Raw genomic sequence first — 23350 nt, forward strand, 5'->3', positions numbered from 1 at the left:
CTGTATACAGATACTTGTAATAAGTGTGCGGAGGAGGGTAAACGGGCCGCGGCTGCGACTCACTTCACGGATTTAATAGCGTGGAAAACTTCCAGCATCTTCTCCACAATCAGCGTGCGCAGGTTATCGAACCTCTGAACGGCTTCTCTCACAAACTCCAGGACGTCGGCGGCGGCGGCCTCGTTGCTGTCACTCAGGAATTCCATCAGCTGGAGAGAGAAGATAAGGGGGGGGGGGGGGTGTCACATATTAAATCATCAACCCCCGAAAGGAGAATGGACGGTTCATGCAGCCCAATGCTACCGGCAAAATCTACGGGAGCCGGATCTACATCCATTCTGGATATTAAAGCGCCGTCGCTGTAATAACGTGGCTCCCAGCAGGTATACGGCAGCGGTGCGCGTGCTACATACCACGGGGATGACGTTGGCGGCCATGTCTGGGAAGCGGACGCTGCAGGAGTGGAGTGTTCGGACGAGGAGCTGCCGGTACTTGTCGGTGTCCTCGTGTTCGGTCACGTTGTTGGTCTTTATCACTTCCTTCTTCAGTACAATCACCAGCTGCGATGACAGGACCGACCATGAAGTGACTGACCCCCCCGCACATTATCCCCTCCCCCCCCCCATTATCCCCTCCGTTCAGTCCAGGGCCCGGGCTTTACCTCCTCCACATTTCTTGACGACACCAGGTCCAGCGCCAGCTGCAGAGTTTTCTTCCGCACTTCGAGGTCTGGGGTGCCGAGGACCCTCAAGATGTCCATCACCAGATCCTGCAGTGATTGGGGCAGATCATGAATTCAGTCAGCGCGGCCGCGTCTTATGCAAACAAAGCTTTATCATTGGGTAATACACAATCCTACAACTTTATTATAGACTTTGTGTTCCAATTCCCCATGAAGATCTCTGCTTGCTGTCAAAGAAAACATTATTGTCTGGATTGCAACCAACACAGATTCAGAGCTCATTACCAGAGAACTGATGCACTGTAACAAGCCGCGCACCTGTGTCAGCTGTAACCAGGACGGTTTTCATTCACTGGCAGCATGCAGAGACCTCGAAAATGAAATCCAAACTAGAAAGTGGCAGAACTTTGCAGTGATGGAGACTCCTATAAATCCTGTAACACATTGGGTGGGGAATAAAGCAGAAGGACCCCCACCTGCAGGACGCGCTCATGGGACGGGTGATCTTTCAGCTCGATCAGGCGATCCAGGACGATCAGCTTGACATTGTTGTCGCTCTCCTTAATGATCAGGTCAATGTAGCACTGAGCTGCGGCCTGGACACGGAGCAGAACATAAAGGTCAGTGAGGACAGTGCGCGGCGTTCTCCGGGGGGCACCAACACTGCGCAGGTCCCGGCCGCCGCACATTATACTCCCATGTTTAGTAAATGGATTTGATCTGGAGCCGCTGGTCCCACATCCTCCGCCTGGACTTGGTTACTATGAGTTATAAGGTAACGCACCTTGATGGCGGTGGGAGCGCTGGACAGCGTGACGAGCGTCCCGGCTGCTTCATATTTCACGGCTGGGCTGGAGGACTGGAGCAGGTTGTAGATACACCGGATGAAGCGCGCTCTCTCGGAGGGGTTGGCGTGACAGACCTGCGGGACAGACACAAGGTTATGGGAGAAGCTTGTGGTCAGACGGCTGATCCATATAAAACCCACACACGTCACTATGTCAAACCTCCCTGGACCCGCCCAGCGTTGCATCACTAATTAAGTATCACCGCTCGTGCACTTTCTTGTAACGGTTACGGATCGTCTTTTCCTGTCCGTTATTAATTATTGGCCCTTTTAGGTGGGAGGCTGAAACAGTCGTCAGTAATCACCCACCTTGTATATGAGCTCCACAATCACCAGCTGCAAGATGTCCCCAAAGGTGTGGACCTGGTCGATGCAGGTGCTGAGATAGTCCAGAGCGCGGTCCTGAAGAGGGAAATACAAGGTCAGTGAGGTCACCGGTAAATAACACGATCACGGGTGACAACGCTACGACAGGTCTAGTCGCCAAAGGTCAGGAGAAGATGAAAACGAATCCTGTGTTGAGAGCGATGAGTGTTGTCATAGGGACATTGGAGGAGATGTAAGAAAACGACTGCAAAGGAATATTGCAGTAGTTACCAATGGCAACCAACCGCATCCCGCCCAATTCGGCTGCCCTTTGCAAAAATAATAGCAGCGACCTGACCGGTGTCAACGGGTAACTGCACCGGTTTTCCTTTGCACCGGTTTTCATGCATCTCCCCCTTGTGTGGATTTTAACCTTCATCCGCATCAATGATCACATCCTGCCCGGCTGGAATAGTAGCCGCCTCCTGGGTCTATGACATTGATGTGGATGTCCCTATAACAACAATGAGCTTGACAAATGTTACGCTCCAATTTCTGCCATGACACAGACTCCCCTAAAAGTGACGGTCACAAGTGTTTACCCCTCGTCTCTTACCGGCTGCCCCAGATATTCACCCATTTATGACCACACAACCCGTTAGACGTCCTGGACTCTTTACATGACCCGAGAATTTACTTTATTTCATGAACAGTAAGGACCCAGCAGAGGGTTTCCCTGTGTGCGCGGTCATCGCCCCCGCACCATGGCCTGCGCGCCCCCAGCACCCGGCCTGCGCGCCCCCAGCACCCGGCCTGCGCGCCCCCAGCACCCGGCCTGCGCGCCCCCAGCACCCGGCCTGCGCGCCCCCAGCACCCGGCCTGCGCCCCCTGTCCCTGGCCTGCGCCCCCTGTCCCTGGTCTGCGCCCCCAGCACCTGGTCTGCGCGCCCCCAGCACCCGGCCTGCGCGCCCCCAGCACCCGGCCTGCGCGCCCCCAGCACCCGGCCGGCGCGCCCCCAGCACCCGGCCGGCGCGCCCCCAGCACCCGGCCGGCGCGCCCCCAGCACCCGGCCGGCGCGCCCCCGGCCTGCGCACCCTCAGCACCTGGCCTGCGCCCCCTGTCCCTGGTCTGCGCCCCCAGCACCCGGCCTGCGTGCCCCCAGCACCCGGCCTGCGCGCCCCCCGCACCCGGCCTGCGCCCCCCCTGTCCCTGGCCTGCGCCCCCCGCACCTGGCCTGCGCCCCCTGTACCTGGTCTGCGTGGATCAGCATCATGAAGGCGTTCCTCTTACAGCTGGCGTCCTTCTCATTCACCAGGAAGTCGTGGATGAGCTCAGGAGCATCCGGAATAAGATGTTCAAAATTCCTACAGAGAAAAACAAAGATTATACAGAGAAATTATGTTTCTAAGGAAATGATAATCCCGGGCCCCAGCCGCGCCGGCGACACGATAATGGCGCCATCGTACGGCCCGCTATGCTGTGCTCTGATAAATGAGGAGGGTCTCTCCACCCGCTGCGCCGTTTCACTCAATCACATAGACTTTGCATAGAGGGCAGTGCTCAGGCTCAACCACCTCCCTGTGAGGGGCGAGGGCAGTGCCATGTTCTAGCAAATGGTGGCGGTCCCAGCAATTGTGCCCCCAACAATCACCACCTATCCCATGAGGTGATACTAATTTTAGGCTGGAATGTCCCTCATGGCTCCCTGCGGTCTTCTGACCTGTAGATGGTGTATATGGCGAGCACGGCATTCCTTCGCACGTAGCTGTGGCGGTGCTCCAGGCACGCTCGGATAGCAGGCATCAGCGGCTCCAGGAGCTCGGCTTCTTTCAGTTTACAGAGGAAGCGCAGGGTAGATCCCCGGATGAACTCGTTGGGATGTTGAAGATCCTGATGAAAAATAAATAAATAATGGTAAATTACATTTGAGATTCATATAATATGCAGCCCCCATCTGTTTCCGGGAAAGCTGGGTGAGAACCAACATGTCCACTATTACAACGACCACTAGAGTGGTCACCCAGCTTTCCCAGGCATCGCTGAACAGAAGTCATTAACATCCCATTGAGCAGCATTAGTCTATGTTCACACGCAGCAGATTTGTTGCATAAACTTCGGTCACTGTCCCAGAAATCCCTGAACCTGCTGCAGAAACAGCCCCCATATAGAAGGGATTTTTCTACGACGAATCTGCCACATGTGAATTCACCCCGACTAGGCCCATCTACCATTCAGGAGATCTTGAAAGCAGGATGACCGTTGTAATTACAGCCATATTGGCAGTCACACTACTTTCCCAGGAGCAGACAGAACAGTAAACAGCTGACCTTCCTGTAGGCGTCGCACACGAGGATCATCTCCTGCAACAGCTTCCCATCAGAGGTGGTCTTAGGGACGATCTCCCAGAAGACCAGGAGCAGTTTCTTGATGGTGTGATCCTGGAGCGGCAGCACGAAGCGGATGATAGTCATCAGGAGTCCCGGCAGCTTCTCCCCGTTCAGGATCATGATGATCACTTTCTTCAGCGCCTCAGTCTTGGATTTCACATCCCCCTTCTCTGTGGGTGAACAAGGCGACGCGCCAAATCATTACAACAGACGTGCGGAGAGGGGTCCAAGGGGAATTAAAAAGCTGGAATAATATCAGCTGGAGACGTCCTCTTCTATTAAATCATTCTCGTCCTGTATTATACTCCAGAGCTGCACTCACTATTCTGCTGGTGGAGTCACTGTGTACATACATTACATTACTTATCCTGTACTGATCCTGAGTTACATCCTGTATTATACTCCAGAGCTGCACTCACTATTCTGCTGGTGGAGTCACTGTGTACATACATTACATTACTTATCCTGTACTGATCCTGAGTTACATCCTGTATTATACTCCAGAGCTGCACTCACTATTCTGCTGGTGGAGTCACTGTGTACATATATTACATTACTTATCCTGTACTGATCCTGAGTTACATCCTGTATTATTCTCCAGAGCTGCACTCACTATTCTGCTGGTGGAGTCACTGTGTACATACATTACATTACTTATCCTGTACTGATCCTGAGTTACATCCTGTATTATACTCCAGAGCTGCACTCACTATTCTGCTGGTGGAGTCACTGTGTACATACATTACATTACTTATCTTGTACTGATCCTGAGTTACATCCTGTATTATACTCCAGAGCTGCACTCACTATTCTGCTGGTGGAGTCACTGTGTACATACATTACATTACTTATCCTGTACTGATCCTGAGTTACATCCTGTATTATACGCCAGAGCTGCACTCACTATTCTGCTGGTGGAGTCACTGTGTACATACATTACTTATCCTGTACTGATCCAGAGTTACATCCTGTATTACACTCCAGAGCTGCACTCACTATTCTGCTGGTGGAGTCACTGTGTACATACATTACATTACTTATCCTGTACTGATCCTGAGTTACATCCTGTATTATACGCCAGAGCTGCACTCACTATTCTGCTGGTGGAGTCACTGTGTACATACATTACTTATCCTGTACTGATCCTGAGTTACATACAGTATTATACTCCAGAGCTGCACTCACTATTCTGCTGGTGGAGTCACTGTGTACATACATTACATTACTTATCCTGTACTGATCCTGAGTTACATCCTGTATTATACGCCAGAGCTGCACTCACTATTCTGCTGGTGGAGTCACTGTGTACATACATTACTTATCCTGTACTGATCCTGAGTTACATCCTGTATTACACTCCAGAGCTGCACTCACTATTCTGCTGGTGGAGTCACTGTGTACATACATTACTTATCCTGTACTGATCCCGAGTTACATCCTGTATTATACTCCAGAGCTGCACTCACTATTCTGCTGCTGGAGTCACTGTGTACATACATTACATTACTTATCCTGTATTATACTCCAGAGCTGCACTCACTATTCTGCTGGTGGAGTCACTGCGTACATACATTACATTACTTATCCTGTACTGATCCTGAGTTACATCCTGTATTATACTCCAGAGCTGCACTCACTATTCTGCTGGTGGGGTCACTGTGTACATACATTACATTACTTATCCTGTACTGATCCTGAGTTACATCCTGTATTATACTCCAGAGCTGCACTCACTATTCTGCTGGTAGAGTCACTGTGTACATACATTACTTATCCTGTACTGATCCTGAGTTACATACAGTATTATACTCCAGAGATGCACTCACTATTCTGCGTGTGGAGTCACTGTGTACATACATTACATTACTTATCCTGTACTGATGCTGAGTTATATCCTGTATTATACTCCGGAGCTGCACTCACTATTCTGCTGGTGGAGTCACTGTGTACATACATTACATTACTTATCCTGTACTGCTCCTGAGTTACATCCTGTATTATACTCCAGAGCTGCACTCACTATTCTGCTGGTGGAGTCACTGTGTACATACATTACATTACTTATCCTGTACTGATCCTGAGTTACATCCTGTATTATACGCCAGAGCTGCACTCACTATTCTGCTGGTGGAGTCACTGTGTACATACATTACTTATCCTGTACTGATCCTGAGTTACATCCTGTATTACACTCCAGAGCTGCACTCACTATTCTGCTGGTGGAGTCACTGTGTACATACATTACATTACTTATCCTGTACTGATCCTGAGTTACATCCTGTATTATACGCCAGAGCTGCACTCACTATTCTGCTGGTGGAGTCACTGTGTACATACATTACTTATCCTGTACTGATCCTGAGTTACATCCTGTATTACACTCCAGAGCTGCACTCACTATTCTGCTGGTGGAGTCACTGTGTACATACATTACTTATCCTGTACTGATCCTGAGTTACATCCTGTATTATACTCCAGAGCTGCACTCACTATTCTGCTGCTGGAGTCACTGTGTACATACATTACATTACTTATCCTGTATTATACTCCAGAGCTGCACTCACTATTCTGCTGGTGGAGTCACTGCGTACATACATTACATTACTTATCCTGTACTGATCCTGAGTTACATCCTGTATTATACTCCAGAGCTGCACTCACTATTCTGCTGGTGGGGTCACTGTGTACATACATTACATTACTTATCCTGTACTGATCCTGAGTTACATCCTGTATTATACTCCAGAGCTGCACTCACTATTCTGCTGGTAGAGTCACTGTGTACATACATTACTTATCCTGTACTGATCCTGAGTTACATACAGTATTATACTCCAGAGATGCACTCACTATTCTGCGTGTGGAGTCACTGTGTACATACATTACATTACTTATCCTGTACTGATGCTGAGTTATATCCTGTATTATACTCCGGAGCTGCACTCACTATTCTGCTGGTGGAGTCACTGTGTACATACATTACATTACTTATCCTGTACTGCTCCTGAGTTACATCCTGTATTATACGCCAGAGCTGCACTCACTATTCTGCTGGTGGAGTCACTGTGTACATACATTACATTACTTATCCTGTACTGATCCGGAGTTACATCCTGTATTATACGCCAGAGCTGCACTCACTATTCTGCTGGTGGAGTCACTGTGTACATACATTACATTACTTATCCTGTACTGATCCTGAGTTACATCCTGTATTATACTCCAGAGCTGCACTCACTATTCTGCTGGTGGAGTCACTGTGTACATACATTACTTATCCTGTACTGATCCTGAGTTACATCCTGTATTATTCTCCAGAGCTGCACTCACTATTCTGCTAGTGGAGTCACTGTGTACATACATTACATTACTTATCCTGTACTGATCCTGAGTTACATCCTGTATTATACGCCAGAGCTGCACTCACTATTCTGCTGGTGGAGTCACTGTGTACATACATTACTTATCCTGTACTGATCCTGAGTTACATCCTGTATTATACTCCAGAGCTGCACTCACTATTCTGCTGGTGGAGTCACTGCGTACATACATTACATTATTTATCCTGTACTGATCCTGAGTTACATCCTGTATTACACTCCAGAGCTGCACTTACTATTCTGCTGGTGGAGTCACTGTGTACATACATTACATTACTTATCCTGTACTGATCCTGAGTTACATCCTGTATTACACTCCAGAGCTGCACTTACTATTCTGCTGGTGGAGTCACTGTGTACATACATTACATTACTTATCCTGTACTGATCCTGAGTTACATGCTGTATTATACTCCAGAGCTGCACTTTACTATTCTGCTGGTGGAGTCACTGTGTACATACATTACATTACTTATCCTGTACTGATCCTGAGTTATATTCTGTATTATACTCCAGAGCTGCACTCACTATTCTGCTGGTGGAGTCACTGTGTACATACATTACTGATCCTGAGTTACATCCTGTATTATACTCCAGAGCTGCACTCACTATTCTGCTGGTGGAGTCACTGTGTACATACATTACATATCCTGTACTGATCCTGAGTTATATCCTGTATTATACTCCAGAGCTGCACTCACTAATCTGCTGGTGGAGTCACTGTGTACATACATTACATTACTTATCCTGTACTGATCCTGAGTTATATCCTGTATTATACTCCAGAGCTGCACTCACTATTCTGCTGGTGGAGTCACTGTGTACATACATTACATTACTTATCCTGTACTGATCCTGAGTTATATTCTGTATTATACTCCAGAGCTGCACTCACTATTCTGCTGGTGGAGTCACTGCGTACATACATTACATTACTTATCCTGTACTGATCCTGAGTTACATCCTGTATTATACTCCAGAGCTGCACTCACTATTCTGCTGGTGGAGTCACTCTGTACATACATTACTTATCCTGTACTGATCCTGAGTTATATCCTGTATTATACTCCAGAGCTGCACTCACTATTCTGCTGGTGGAGTCACTGTGTACATACATTACATTACTTATCCTGTACTGATCCTGAGTTATATCCTGTATTATACTCCAGAGCTGCACTCACTATTCTGCTGGTGGAGTCACTGTGTACATACATTACATTACTTATCCTGTACTGATCCTGAGTTACATCCTGTATTATACTCCAGAGCTGCACTCACTATTCTGCTGGTGGAGTCACTGTGTACATACATTACATTACTTATCCTATACTGATCCTGAGTTACATCCTGTATTATACTCCAGAGCTGCACTCACTATTCTGCTGGTGGAGTCACTGTGTACATACATTACTTATCCTGTACTGATCCTGAGTTACATCCTGTATTATACTCCGGAGCTACACTCACTATTCTGCTGGTGGAGTCACTGTGTACATACATTACATTACTTATCCTGTAGTGATCCTGAGTTATATCCTGTATTATACTCCAGAGCTGCACTCACTATTCTGCTGGTGGAGTCACTGTGTACATACATTACATTACTTATCCTGTACTGATCCTGAGTTACATCCTGTATTATACTCCAGAGCTGCACTCACTATTCTGCTGGTGGAGTCACTGTGTACATACATTACTTATCCTGTACTGATCCTGAGTTATATCCTGTATTACACTCCAGAGCTGCAGTCACTATTCTGCTGGTGGAGTCACTGTGTACATACATTACATTACTTATCCTGTACTGATCCTGAGTTACATCCAGTATTATACTCCAGAGCTGCACTCACTATTCTGCTGGTGGAGTCACTGTGTACATACATTACATTACTTATCCTGTACTGATCCTGAGTTACATCCTGTATTATACTCCAGAGCTGCACTCACTATTCTGCTGGTGGTGTCACTGCGTACATACATTACATTACTTATCCTATACTGATCCTGAGTTACATCCAGTATTATACTCTAGAGCTGCACTCACTATTCTGCTGGTGGTGTCACTGTGTACATACATTACATTACTTATCCTGTACTGATCCTGAGTTACATCCTGTATTATACTCCAGAGCTGCACTCACTATTCTGCTGGTGGTGTCACTGTGTACATACATTACATTACTTATCCTGTACTGATCCTGAGTTACATCCTGTATTATACTCCAGAGCTGCACTCACTATTCTGCTGGTGGAGTCACTGTGTACATACATTACATTACTTATCCTGTACTGATCCTGAGTTACATCCTGTATTATACTCCAGAGCTGCACTCACTATTCTGCTGGTGGAGTCACTGTGTACATTACATTACTTATCCTGTACTGATCCGGAGTTATATCCTGTATTATACTCCAGAGCTGCACTCACTATTCTGCTGGTGGAGTCACTGTGTACATACATTACATTACTTATCCTGTAGTGATCCTGAGTTATATCCTGTATTATACTCCAGAGCTGCACTCACTATTCTGCTGGTGGTGTCACTGTGTACATACATTACATTACTTATCCTGTACTGATCCGGAGTTATATCCTGTATTATACTCCAGAGCTGCACTCACTATTCTGCTGGTGGAGTCACTGTGTACATACATTACATTACTTATCCTGTACTGATCCTGAGTTATATCCTGTATTATACTCCAGAGCTGCACTCACTATTCTGCTGGTGGTCCCTGTGTACATACATTACATTACTTATCCTGTACTGATCCTGAGTTACATACAGTATTATACTCCAGAGATGCACTCACTATTCTGCGTGTGGAGTCACTGTGTACATACATTACATTACTTATCCTGTACTGATCCGGAGTTACATCCTGTATTATACGCCAGAGCTGCACTCACTATTCTGCTGGTGGAGTCACTGTGTACATACATTACATTACTTATCCTGTACTGATCCTGAGTTACATCCTGTATTATACTCCAAAGCTGCACTCACTATTCTGCTGGTGGAGTCACTGTGTACATACATTACATTACTTATCCTGTACTGATCCTGAGTTACATCCTGTATTATACTCCAGAGCTGCACTCACTATTCTGCTGGTGGAGTCACTGTGTACATACATTACTTATCCTGTACTGATCCTGAGTTACATCCTGTATTATTCTCCAGAGCTGCACTCACTATTCTGCTAGTGGAGTCACTGTGTACATACATTACATTACTTATCCTGTACTGATCCTGAGTTACATCCTGTATTATACGCCAGAGCTGCACTCACTATTCTGCTGGTGGAGTCACTGTGTACATACATTACTTATCCTGTACTGATCCTGAGTTACATCCTGTATTATACTCCAGAGCTGCACTCACTATTCTGCTGGTGGAGTCACTGCGTACATACATTACATTATTTATCCTGTACTGATCCTGAGTTACATCCTGTATTATACTCCAGAGCTGCACTCACTATTCTGCTGGTGGAGTCACTGTGTACATTACATTACTTATCCTGTACTGATCCGGAGTTATATCCTGTATTATACTCCAGAGCTGCACTCACTATTCTGCTGGTGGTGTCACTGTGTACATACATTACATTACTTATCCTGTACTGATCCTGAGTTACATCCTGTATTACACTCCAGAGCTGCACTTACTATTCTGCTGGTGGAGTCACTGTGTACATACATTACATTACATATCCTGTACTGATCCTGAGTTACATGCTGTATTATACTCCAGAGCTGCACTTTACTATTCTGCTGGTGGAGTCACTGTGTACATACATTACATTACTTATCCTGTACTGATCCTGAGTTATATTCTGTATTATACTCCAGAGCTGCACTCACTATTCTGCTGGTGGAGTCACTGTGTACATACATTACTGATCCTGAGTTACATCCTGTATTATACTCCAGAGCTGCACTCACTATTCTGCTGGTGGAGTCACTGTGTACATACATTACATATCCTGTACTGATCCTGAGTTATATCCTGTATTATACTCCAGAGCTGCACTCACTAATCTGCTGGTGGAGTCACTGTGTACATACATTACATTACTTATCCTGTACTGATCCTGAGTTATATCCTGTATTATACTCCAGAGCTGCACTCACTATTCTGCTGGTGGAGTCACTGTGTACATACATTACATTACTTATCCTGTACTGATCCTGAGTTATATTCTGTATTATACTCCAGAGCTGCACTCACTATTCTGCTGGTGGAGTCACTGCGTACATACATTACATTACTTATCCTGTACTGATCCTGAGTTACATCCTGTATTATACTCCAGAGCTGCACTCACTATTCTGCTGGTGGAGTCACTCTGTACATACATTACTTATCCTGTACTGATCCTGAGTTATATCCTGTATTATACTCCAGAGCTGCACTCACTATTCTGCTGGTGGAGTCACTGTGTACATACATTACATTACTTATCCTGTACTGATCCTGAGTTATATCCTGTATTATACTCCAGAGCTGCACTCACTATTCTGCTGGTGGAGTCACTGTGTACATACATTACATTACTTATCCTGTACTGATCCTGAGTTACATCCTGTATTATACTCCAGAGCTGCACTCACTATTCTGCTGGTGGAGTCACTGTGTACATACATTACATTACTTATCCTATACTGATCCTGAGTTACATCCTGTATTATACTCCAGAGCTGCACTCACTATTCTGCTGGTGGAGTCACTGTGTACATACATTACTTATCCTGTACTGATCCTGAGTTACATCCTGTATTATACTCCGGAGCTACACTCACTATTCTGCTGGTGGAGTCACTGTGTACATACATTACATTACTTATCCTGTAGTGATCCTGAGTTATATCCTGTATTATACTCCAGAGCTGCACTCACTATTCTGCTGGTGGAGTCACTGTGTACATACATTACATTACTTATCCTGTACTGATCCTGAGTTACATCCTGTATTATACTCCAGAGCTGCACTCACTATTCTGCTGGTGGAGTCACTGTGTACATACATTACTTATCCTGTACTGATCCTGAGTTATATCCTGTATTACACTCCAGAGCTGCAGTCACTATTCTGCTGGTGGAGTCACTGTGTACATACATTACATTACTTATCCTGTACTGATCCTGAGTTACATCCAGTATTATACTCCAGAGCTGCACTCACTATTCTGCTGGTGGAGTCACTGTGTACATACATTACATTACTTATCCTGTACTGATCCTGAGTTACATCCTGTATTATACTCCAGAGCTGCACTCACTATTCTGCTGGTGGTGTCACTGTGTACATACATTACATTACTTATCCTATACTGATCCTGAGTTACATCCAGTATTATACTCTAGAGCTGCACTCACTATTCTGCTGGTGGTGTCACTGTGTACATACATTACATTACTTATCCTGTACTGATCCTGAGTTACATCCTGTATTATACTCCAGAGCTGCACTCACTATTCTGCTGGTGGTGTCACTGTGTACATACATTACATTACTTATCCTGTACTGATCCTGAGTTACATCCTGTATTATACTCCAGAGCTGCACTCACTATTCTGCTGGTGGTGTCACTGTGTACATACATTACATTACTTATCCTGTACTGATCCGGAGTTATATCCTGTATTATACTCCAGAGCTGCACTCACTATTCTGCTGGTGGAGTCACTGTGTACATACATTACATTACTTATCCTGTACTGATCCTGAGTTATATCCTGTATTATACTCCAGAGCTGCACTCACTATTCTGCTGGTGGTCCCTGTGTACATACATTACATTACTTATCCTGTACTGATCCTGAGTTACATACAGTATTATACTCCAGAGATGCACTCACTATTCTGCGTGTGGAGTCACTGTGTACATACATTACATTACTTATCCTGTACTGATCCGGAGTTACATCCTGTATTATACGCCAGAGCTGCACTCACTATTCTGCTGGTGGAGTCACTGTGTACATACATTACATTACTTATCCTGTACTGATCCTGAGTTACATCCTGTATTATACTCCAAAGCTGCACTCACTATTCTGCTGGTGGAGTCACTGTGTACATACATTACATTACTTATCCTGTACTGATCCTGAGTTACATCCTGTATTATACTCCAGAGCTGCACTCACTATTCTGCTGGTGGAGTCACTGTGTACATACATTACTTATCCTGTACTGATCCTGAGTTACATCCTGTATTATTCTCCAGAGCTGCACTCACTATTCTGCTAGTGGAGTCACTGTGTACATACATTACATTACTTATCCTGTACTGATCCTGAGTTACATCCTGTATTATACGCCAGAGCTGCACTCACTATTCTGCTGGTGGAGTCACTGTGTACATACATTACTTATCCTGTACTGATCCTGAGTTACATCCTGTATTATACTCCAGAGCTGCACTCACTATTCTGCTGGTGGAGTCACTGCGTACATACATTACATTATTTATCCTGTACTGATCCTGAGTTACATCCTGTATTATACTCCAGAGCTGCACTCACTATTCTGCTGGTGGAGTCACTGTGTACATTACATTACTTATCCTGTACTGATCCGGAGTTATATCCTGTATTATACTCCAGAGCTGCACTCACTATTCTGCTGGTGGTGTCACTGTGTACATACATTACATTACTTATCCTGTACTGATCCTGAGTTACATCCTGTATTACACTCCAGAGCTGCACTTACTATTCTGCTGGTGGAGTCACTGTGTACATACATTACATTACATATCCTGTACTGATCCTGAGTTACATGCTGTATTATACTCCAGAGCTGCACTTTACTATTCTGCTGGTGGAGTCACTGTGTACATACATTACATTACTTATCCTGTACTGATCCTGAGTTATATTCTGTATTATACTCCAGAGCTGCACTCACTATTCTGCTGGTGGAGTCACTGTGTACATACATTACTGATCCTGAGTTACATCCTGTATTATACTCCAGAGCTGCACTCACTATTCTGCTGGTGGAGTCACTGTGTACATACATTACATATCCTGTACTGATCCTGAGTTATATCCTGTATTATACTCCAGAGCTGCACTCACTAATCTGCTGGTGGAGTCACTGTGTACATACATTACATTACTTATCCTGTACTGATCCTGAGTTATATCCTGTATTATACTCCAGAGCTGCACTCACTATTCTGCTGGTGGAGTCACTGTGTACATACATTACATTACTTATCCTGTACTGATCCTGAGTTATATTCTGTATTATACTCCAGAGCTGCACTCACTATTCTGCTGGTGGAGTCACTGCGTACATACATTACATTACTTATCCTGTACTGATCCTGAGTTACATCCTGTATTATACTCCAGAGCTGCACTCACTATTCTGCTGGTGGAGTCACTCTGTACATACATTACTTATCCTGTACTGATCCTGAGTTATATCCTGTATTATACTCCAGAGCTGCACTCACTATTCTGCTGGTGGAGTCACTGTGTACATACATTACATTACTTATCCTGTACTGATCCTGAGTTATATCCTGTATTATACTCCAGAGCTGCACTCACTATTCTGCTGGTGGAGTCACTGTGTACATACATTACATTACTTATCCTGTACTGATCCTGAGTTACATCCTGTATTATACTCCAGAGCTGCACTCACTATTCTGCTGGTGGAGTCACTGTGTACATACATTACATTACTTATCCTATACTGATCCTGAGTTACATCCTGTATTATACTCCAGAGCTGCACTCACTATTCTGCTGGTGGAGTCACTGTGTACATACATTACTTATCCTGTACTGATCCTGAGTTACATCCTGTATTATACTCCGGAGCTACACTCACTATTCTGCTGGTGGAGTCACTGTGTACATACATTACATTACTTATCCTGTAGTGATCCTGAGTTATATCCTGTATTATACTCCAGAGCTGCACTCACTATTCTGCTGGTGGAGTCACTGTGTACATACATTACATTACTTATCCTGTACTGATCCTGAGTTACATCCTGTATTATACTCCAGAGCTGCACTCACTATTCTGCTGGTGGAGTCACTGTGTACATACATTACTTATCCTGTACTGATCCTGAGTTATATCCTGTATTACACTCCAGAGCTGCAGTCACTATTCTGCTGGTGGAGTCACTGTGTACATACATTACATTACTTATCCTGTACTGATCCTGAGTTACATCCAGTATTATACTCCAGAGCTGCACTCACTATTCTGCTGGTGGAGTCACTGTGTACATACATTACATTACTTATCCTGTACTGATCCTGAGTTACATCCTGTATTATACTCCAGAGCTGCACTCACTATTCTGCTGGTGGTGTCACTGTGTACATACATTACATTACTTATCCTATACTGATCCTGAGTTACATCCAGTATTATACTCTAGAGCTGCACTCACTATTCTGCTGGTGGTGTCACTGTGTACATACATTACATTACTTATCCTGTACTGATCCTGAGTTACATCCTGTATTATACTCCAGAGCTGCACTCACTATTCTGCTGGTGGTGTCACTGTGTACATACATTACATTACTTATCCTGTACTGATCCTGAGTTACATCCTGTATTACACTCCAGAGCTGCACTCACTATTCTGCTGGTGGAGTCACTGTGTACATACATTACATTACTTATCCTGTACTGATCCTGAGTTACATCCTGTATTATACTCCAGAGCTGCACTCACTATTCTGCTGGTGGAGTCACTGTGTACATACATTACATTACTTATCCTGTAGTGATCCTGAGTTATATCCTGTATTATTCTCCAGAGCTGCACTCACTATTCTGCTGGTGGTGTCACTGTGTACATACATTACATTACTTATCCTGTACTGATCCTGAGTTATATCCTGTATTATACTCCAGAGCTGCACTCACTATTCTGCTGGTGGAGTCACTGTGTACATACATTACATTACTTATCCTGTACTGATCCTGAGTTATATCCTGTATTATACTCCAGAGCTGCACTCACTATTCTGCTGGTGGTCCCTGTGTACATACATTACATTACTTATCCTGTACTGATCCTGAGTTACATCCTGTATTATACTCGAGCTGCACTCACTATTCTGCTGGTGGAGTCACTGTGTACATACATTACTTATCCTGTACTGATCCTGAGTTACATCCTGTATTATACTCCAGAGCTGCACTCACTATTCTGCTGGTGGTCCCTGTGTACATACATTACATTACTTATCCTGTACTGATCCTGAGTTATATCCTGTATTATACTCCAGAGCTGCACTCACTATTCTGCTGGTGGAGTCACTGTGTACATACATTACATTACTTATCCTGTACTGATCCTGAGTTATATCCTGTATTATACTCCAGAGCTGCACTCACTATTCTGCTGGTGGAGTCACTGTGTACATACATTACATTACTTATCCTGTACTGATCCTGAGTTATATCCTGTATTATACTCCAGAGCTGCACTCACTATTCTGCTGGTGGTCCCTGTGTACATACATTACATTACTTATCCTGTACTGATCCTGAGTTACATCCTGTATTATACTCGAGCTGCACTCACTATTCTGCTGGTGGAGTCACTGTGTACATACATTACATTACTTATCCTGTACTGATCCTGAGTTACATCCTGTATTATACTCCAGAGCTGCACTCACTATTCTGCTGGTGGAGTCACTGTGTACATACATTACTTATCCTGTACTGATCCTGAGTTACATCCTGTATTATACTCCAGAGCTGCACTCACTATTCTGCTGGTGGTCCCTGTGTACATACATTACATTACTTATCCTGTACTGATCCTGAGTTATATCCTGTATTATACTCCAGAGCTGCACTCACTATTCTGCTGGTGGAGTCACTATGTACATACATTACATTACTTATCCTGTACTGATCCCGAGTTATATCCTGTATTATACTCCAGAGCTGTACTCACTATTCTGCTGGTGGAGTCACTGTGTACATACATTACATTACATATCCTGTACTGATCCTGAGTTACATCCTGTATTATACTCCAGAGCTGCACTCACTATTCTGCTGGTGGAGTCACTGTGTACATACAGAATGTAAGTCAGGATCATATGTTACCCAGGTCGGTCTTGAGTGTGATTTCTGATGGCGGTTCGGAGTCGGTGGGGACATTGATGAGGGTGTAGCACACGTTCTCTGCGGCGGTCATGGCTCCGGCGAGGTATCGCGGTCAGATATAGGGTTAAACGTCAGGCAGGTTTCTGGCCCTGGAGAAAAGGAACAAACAGTAAATAAGACGATGAAGAAACAACAGACGGGAGGCGGAGCCGCCATCACACCACGGGAGGTCATGTCTGCGCTGGACGGCGACTTCCTGCACCGCGGCCACGAGAACGGAATCGCACATTAGTCGTGGGACTTTCTAACATCTCGATTACAATGTAGGGGGAGCAACGACACTTGTCACATGACCAGCGACGACCGTATGACGTAAAGCGGGACGCTCGGATGGTGGCGTCCATCCTGCCGCGCTGCCCCCCATAACACCCCACAATGGAGGAAATCATCACCAACTATGACCTCGCTGTCATGTCAGACGTCATCGGAGACCTTTCTAAAAGCAAAAAGGGTAAACGCCACCGCACTGATACCGCACGGATACCGCCATCCGTACAGGACATTACAGGAATCAGCTAAGGCTTCACACACAGGAAGAGGGTGGATGACAGAGACAGCGGCTCACTACCGGGACATGACGGGGCTCTATGACATAAAGGGGGGCGCCGGAGACATTACCTGCTCTCGGCCCGGGTGTCAGACGAGCTCTCTCTCGGTGACGTGGAAGAGCTGAGGCCACATCAAGACTACGGAAGCCGGGAAGGTCCTGAGAAACCCCGCCCGGTGGTGAGCAACAAACCGGAAGTAATTCTCTACATGGAACGCAGCAAAACGGAAGTACATTAAGTATAAAGCACACAGCGGAAGTGTTGCAAGAAACGGCGCAGAAGCCGGAAGTGACGTCTGTTAGCGGAGTGACTGGTTGTTAGGTGACAGGAAGGCTTGTTAGGGGAGGCCTCGTGTATTATGTCCTCCAGTGTATGACTGAGGCTCCAACCGCGGTGAAGCTCATGAGGTGACTGACTAGTGGTGGAGGTCTCCATGGCAGCTACTAGCAAAGCTTTAAGACAGCAATTCGTATTATTTCTAGTAAAAAAAAACTAATATAAAAACAAAACCAATATGACGCCGTGCAATAATAATGATTGTAGATTGTGTAACCCATACTTACATAGGTACGTCCTGCAGGCTTCAGAGCGGAAATCTCCCAGAATTCCCTGCTTGTTCAGTATCTCCAAAGAGCTTGCTCTGGTGATTTGCATTCTGGGAATTGTCATCTTGACTGTATCCAATATCAACCAGCAGAATAGTGAGTGCAGCTCTGGATGTAACAGGATCAGTACAGGATATGTAATGTATGTACACAGTGACTCCACCAGCAGAATAGTGAGTGCAGCTCTGGAGTATAATACAGGATGTAACTCAGGATCAGTACAGGATAGTAATGTATGTACACAGTGACTCCACCAGCAGAATAGTGAGTGCAGCTCTGGAGTATAATACAGGATGTAACTCAGGATCAGTACAGGATAAGTAATGTAATGTATGTACACAGTGACTCCACCAGCAGAATAGTGAGTGCAGCTCTGGAGTATAATACAGGATGTAACTCAGGATCAGTACAGGATAAGTAATGTAATGTATGTACACAGTGACTCCACCAGCAGAATAGTGAGTGCAGCTCTGGAGTATAATACAGGATGTAACTCAGGATCAGTACAGGATAAGTAATGTAATGTATGTACACAGTGACTCCACCAGCAGAATAGTGAGTGCAGCTCTGGAGTATAATACAGGATGTAACTCAGGATCAGTACAGGATAAGTAATGTATGTACACAGTGACTCCACCAGCAGAATAGCGAGTGCAGCTCTGGAGTATAATACAGGTATAACTCAGGATCAGTACAGGATAAGTAATGTATGTACACAGTGACTCCACCAGCAGAATAGTGAGTGCAGCTCTGGAGTATAATACAGGATATAACTCAGGATCAGTACAGGATAAGTAATGTAATGTATGTATACACAGTGACTCCACCAGCAGAATAGTGAGTGCAGCTCTGGAGTATAATACAGGATATAACTCAGGATCAGTACAGGATAAGTAATGTAATGTATGTATACACAGTGACTCCACCAGCAGAATAGAGAGTGCAGCTCTGGAGTATAATACAGGATATAACTCAGGATCAGTACAGGATAAGTAATGTAATGTATGTACACAGTGACTCCACCAGCAGAATAGTGAGTGCAGCTCTGGAGTATAATACAGGATATAACTCAGGATCAGTACAGGATAAGTAATGTAATGTATGTACACAGTGACTCCACCAGCAGAATAGTGAGTGCAGCTCTGGAGTATAATACAGGATGTAACTCAGGATCAGTACAGGATAAGTAATGTATGTACACAGTGACTCCACCAGCAGAATAGTGAGTGCAGCTCTGGAGTATAATACAGGATATAACTCAGGATCAGTACACGATAAGTAATGTATGTACACAGTGACTCCACCAGCAGAATAGTGAGTGCAGCTCTGGAGTATAATACAGGATATAACGCAGGATCAGTACAGGATAAGTAATGTAATGTATGTATACACAGTGACTCCACCAGCAGAATAGTGAGTGCAGCTCTGGGGTATAATACAGGATGTAACTCAGGATCAGTACAGGACAAGTAATGTAATGTATGTACACAGTGACTCCACCAGCAGAATAGTGAGTACAGCTCTGGAGTATAATACAGGATGTAACTCAGGATCAGTACAGGACAAGTAATGTAATGTATGTACACAGTGACTCCACCAGCAGAATAGTGAGTGCAGCTCTGGAGTATAATACAGGATGTAACTCAGGATCAGTACAGGATAAGTAATGTAATGTATGTACACAGTGACTCCACCAGCAGAATAGTGAGTGCAGCTCTGGAGTATAATACAGGATATAACTCAGGATCAGTACAGGATAAGTAATGTAATGTATGTACACAGTGACTCCACCAGCAGAATAGTGAGTGCAGCTCTGGAGTATAATACAGGATGTAACTCAGGATCAGTACAGGATAAATAATGTAAAGTATGTACACAGTGACTCCACCAGCAGAATAGTGAGTGCAGCTCTGGAGTATAATACAGGATGTAACTCAGGATCAGTACAGGATAAGTAATGTATGTACACAGTGACTCCACTAGCAGAATAGTGAGTGCAGCTCTGGAGTATAATACAGGATATAACTCAGGATCAGTACTGGATAAGTATTGTATGTACAGAGTGACTCCACCAGCAGAATAGTGAGTGCAGCTCTGGAGTATAATACAGGATATAACTCATGATCAGTACAGGATAATAATGTAATGTATGTACACAGTGACTCCACCAGCAGAATAGTGAGTGCAGCTCTGGAGTATAATACAGGATGTAACTCAGGATCAGTACAGGATAAGTAATGTAATGTATGTACACAGTGACTCCACCAGCAGAATAGTGAGTGCAGCTCTGGAGTATAATGCAGGATAAGTAATGTATGTATACAGTGACTCCACTAGCAGAATAGTGAGTGCAGCTCTGGAGTATAATACAGGATATAACTCGGGATCTGTGCAGGATAAGTAATGTATGTTCACAGTGACTCCACCAGCAGAATAGTGAGTGCAGTTCTGGAGTATAATACAGGATGTAACTCAGGATCAGTACAGGATAAGTAATGTAATGTATGTACACAGTGACTCCACCAGCAGAATAGTGAGTGCAGCTCTGGAGTATAATACAGGATGTAACTCAGGATCAGTACAGGATAAGTAATGTATGTACACAGTGACTCCACCAGCAGAATAGTGAGTACAGCTCTGGAGTATAATACAGGATGTAACTCAGGATCAGTACAGGATAAGTAATGTAATATATGTACACAGTGACTCCACCAGCAGAATAGTGAGTGCAGCTCTGGCGTATAATACAGGATATAACTCAGGATCAGTACAGGATAAGTGATGTAATGTATGCACACAGTGACTCCACCAGCAGAATAGTGAGTGCAGCTCTGGAGTATAATACAGGATGTAACTCAGGATCAGTACAGGATAAGTAATGTAATGTATGTACACAGTGACTCCACCAGCAGAATAGTGAGCGCAGCTCTGGAGTATAATACAGGATGTAACTCAGGATCAGTACAGGATAAGTAATGTAATGTATGTACACAGTGACTCTACCAGCAGAATAGTGAGCGCAGCTCTGGAGTATAATACAGGATGTAACTCAGGATCAGTACAGGATAAGTAATGTAATGTATGTACACAGTGACTCCACCAGCAGAATAGTGGGTGCAGCTCTGGAGTATAATACAGGATGTAACTCAGGATCAGTACAGGATAAGTAATGTATGTACACAGTGACTCCACCAGCAGAATAGTGAGTGCAGCTCTGGAGTATAATACAGGATGTAACTCAGGATCAGTACAGGATAAGTAATGTATGTACACAGTGACTCCACCAGCAGAATAGTGAGTGCAGCTCTGGAGTATAATACAGGATGTAACTCAGGATCAGTACAACATAAGTAATGTATATACACAGTGACTCCACCAGCAGAATAATAGTGAGTGCAGCTCTGGAGTATAATATAGGATGTAACTCCGGATCAGTACAGGATAAGTAATGTAATGTATGTACACAGTGACTCCACCAGCAGAATAGTGAGTGCAGCTCTGGAGTATAATACAGGATGTAACTCAGGATCAGTACAGGATAAGTAATGTAATGTATGTACACAGTGACTCCACCAGCAGAATAGTGAGTGCAGCTCTGGAGTATATTACAGGCCGCATTTAGATGTCCGTATTATTATGGCGTCCCTCCGGCTGACGTGAACCGTACTGAGATCAGCAGAGCTTTTCATGGTTAATAAAGGAATGTTCTGTTTTCAGTAAATAGATGTTCTTTTTATACATTATCCAGTTTATTTTGCAGTTTGCTGTCATACAATTGAAACGTTCATTGTTTTCTTCCAGTGGATAATAATCTGTCCTGGTTATATGATGGACACAAAGGTGTAGGGTTTGTTACAGTGCAGTCAGCAGATTTGTGTCCTGTAACGAGCCATGCACCTGTGTGTGACAGATTATTATTCATTGGGAAATCAGTAATGGACGTTCCTGGCACATTGCTCCTTGACACGTGTTGACGGCGAGTTATGATGGTGCACAGTTCAGTGACAAACTCAGCTCTGCTTCATCAGCAGTTTTCTAAGCTACTTGTTTGACCGAACAGCTGACTGTACATGTGGAGAACCCGAGGTACCAGGAAAGCTGCTGCAGGGACATCATGTCAACGCTGGCTGCCCTCTGCCCATACACATTAGATTTGTTATAAGGTGATTGCACCATTTTGCATGCGATTTGCAGGAGGGAGGGGGGGGGGGCGGTTTGGATCCCCCCCCCCCCTTTTTGTGTGAAGAGCTGGGACTTATGAATATGGCCTGACTTGCCACTAACTAATAATTCTTTGACAACTCTCCCATAAACCGGTCTATTCACCTCTTTATGGAGATAAGTAGCTGCAGGCACCCCTGATCTCGGAGGAAAGGTTCAGACGGGTACAAATACAACCTGCCCCATCCCATC

At 44.7% G+C, this 23350-nt stretch overlaps 1 protein-coding gene across 1 annotated transcript in view; it reads right to left on the reverse strand.

Annotated features, from left to right (window-relative positions):
* The window catches only part of COPB1 (coat protein complex I subunit beta 1), a 32212-nt gene extending 13693 nt beyond the window's left edge, over nt 1-18519 (reverse strand). Inside the window, exons 1-11 of the mRNA XM_075838203.1 lie at nt 18403-18519; nt 17725-17873; nt 4163-4392; nt 3556-3725; nt 3085-3199; nt 1839-1931; nt 1467-1604; nt 1159-1278; nt 662-769; nt 414-560; nt 64-209 (exon numbers count right to left, since the gene is read on the reverse strand). Of these exons, the coding sequence (XP_075694318.1) occupies nt 64-209; nt 414-560; nt 662-769; nt 1159-1278; nt 1467-1604; nt 1839-1931; nt 3085-3199; nt 3556-3725; nt 4163-4392; nt 17725-17815 (1358 nt within the window). The 5' untranslated portion in view covers nt 17816-17873; nt 18403-18519. The remainder of the gene's footprint in view (nt 1-63; nt 210-413; nt 561-661; nt 770-1158; nt 1279-1466; nt 1605-1838; nt 1932-3084; nt 3200-3555; nt 3726-4162; nt 4393-17724; nt 17874-18402) is intronic.
* Nucleotides 18520-23350: the final 4831 nt, after the last annotated feature.

The sequence above is a fragment of the Rhinoderma darwinii genome, chromosome 9 (genome assembly GCF_050947455.1).
Source record: "Rhinoderma darwinii isolate aRhiDar2 chromosome 9, aRhiDar2.hap1, whole genome shotgun sequence".
In the NCBI taxonomy this organism is placed as follows: Eukaryota; Metazoa; Chordata; class Amphibia; order Anura; family Rhinodermatidae; genus Rhinoderma; species Rhinoderma darwinii.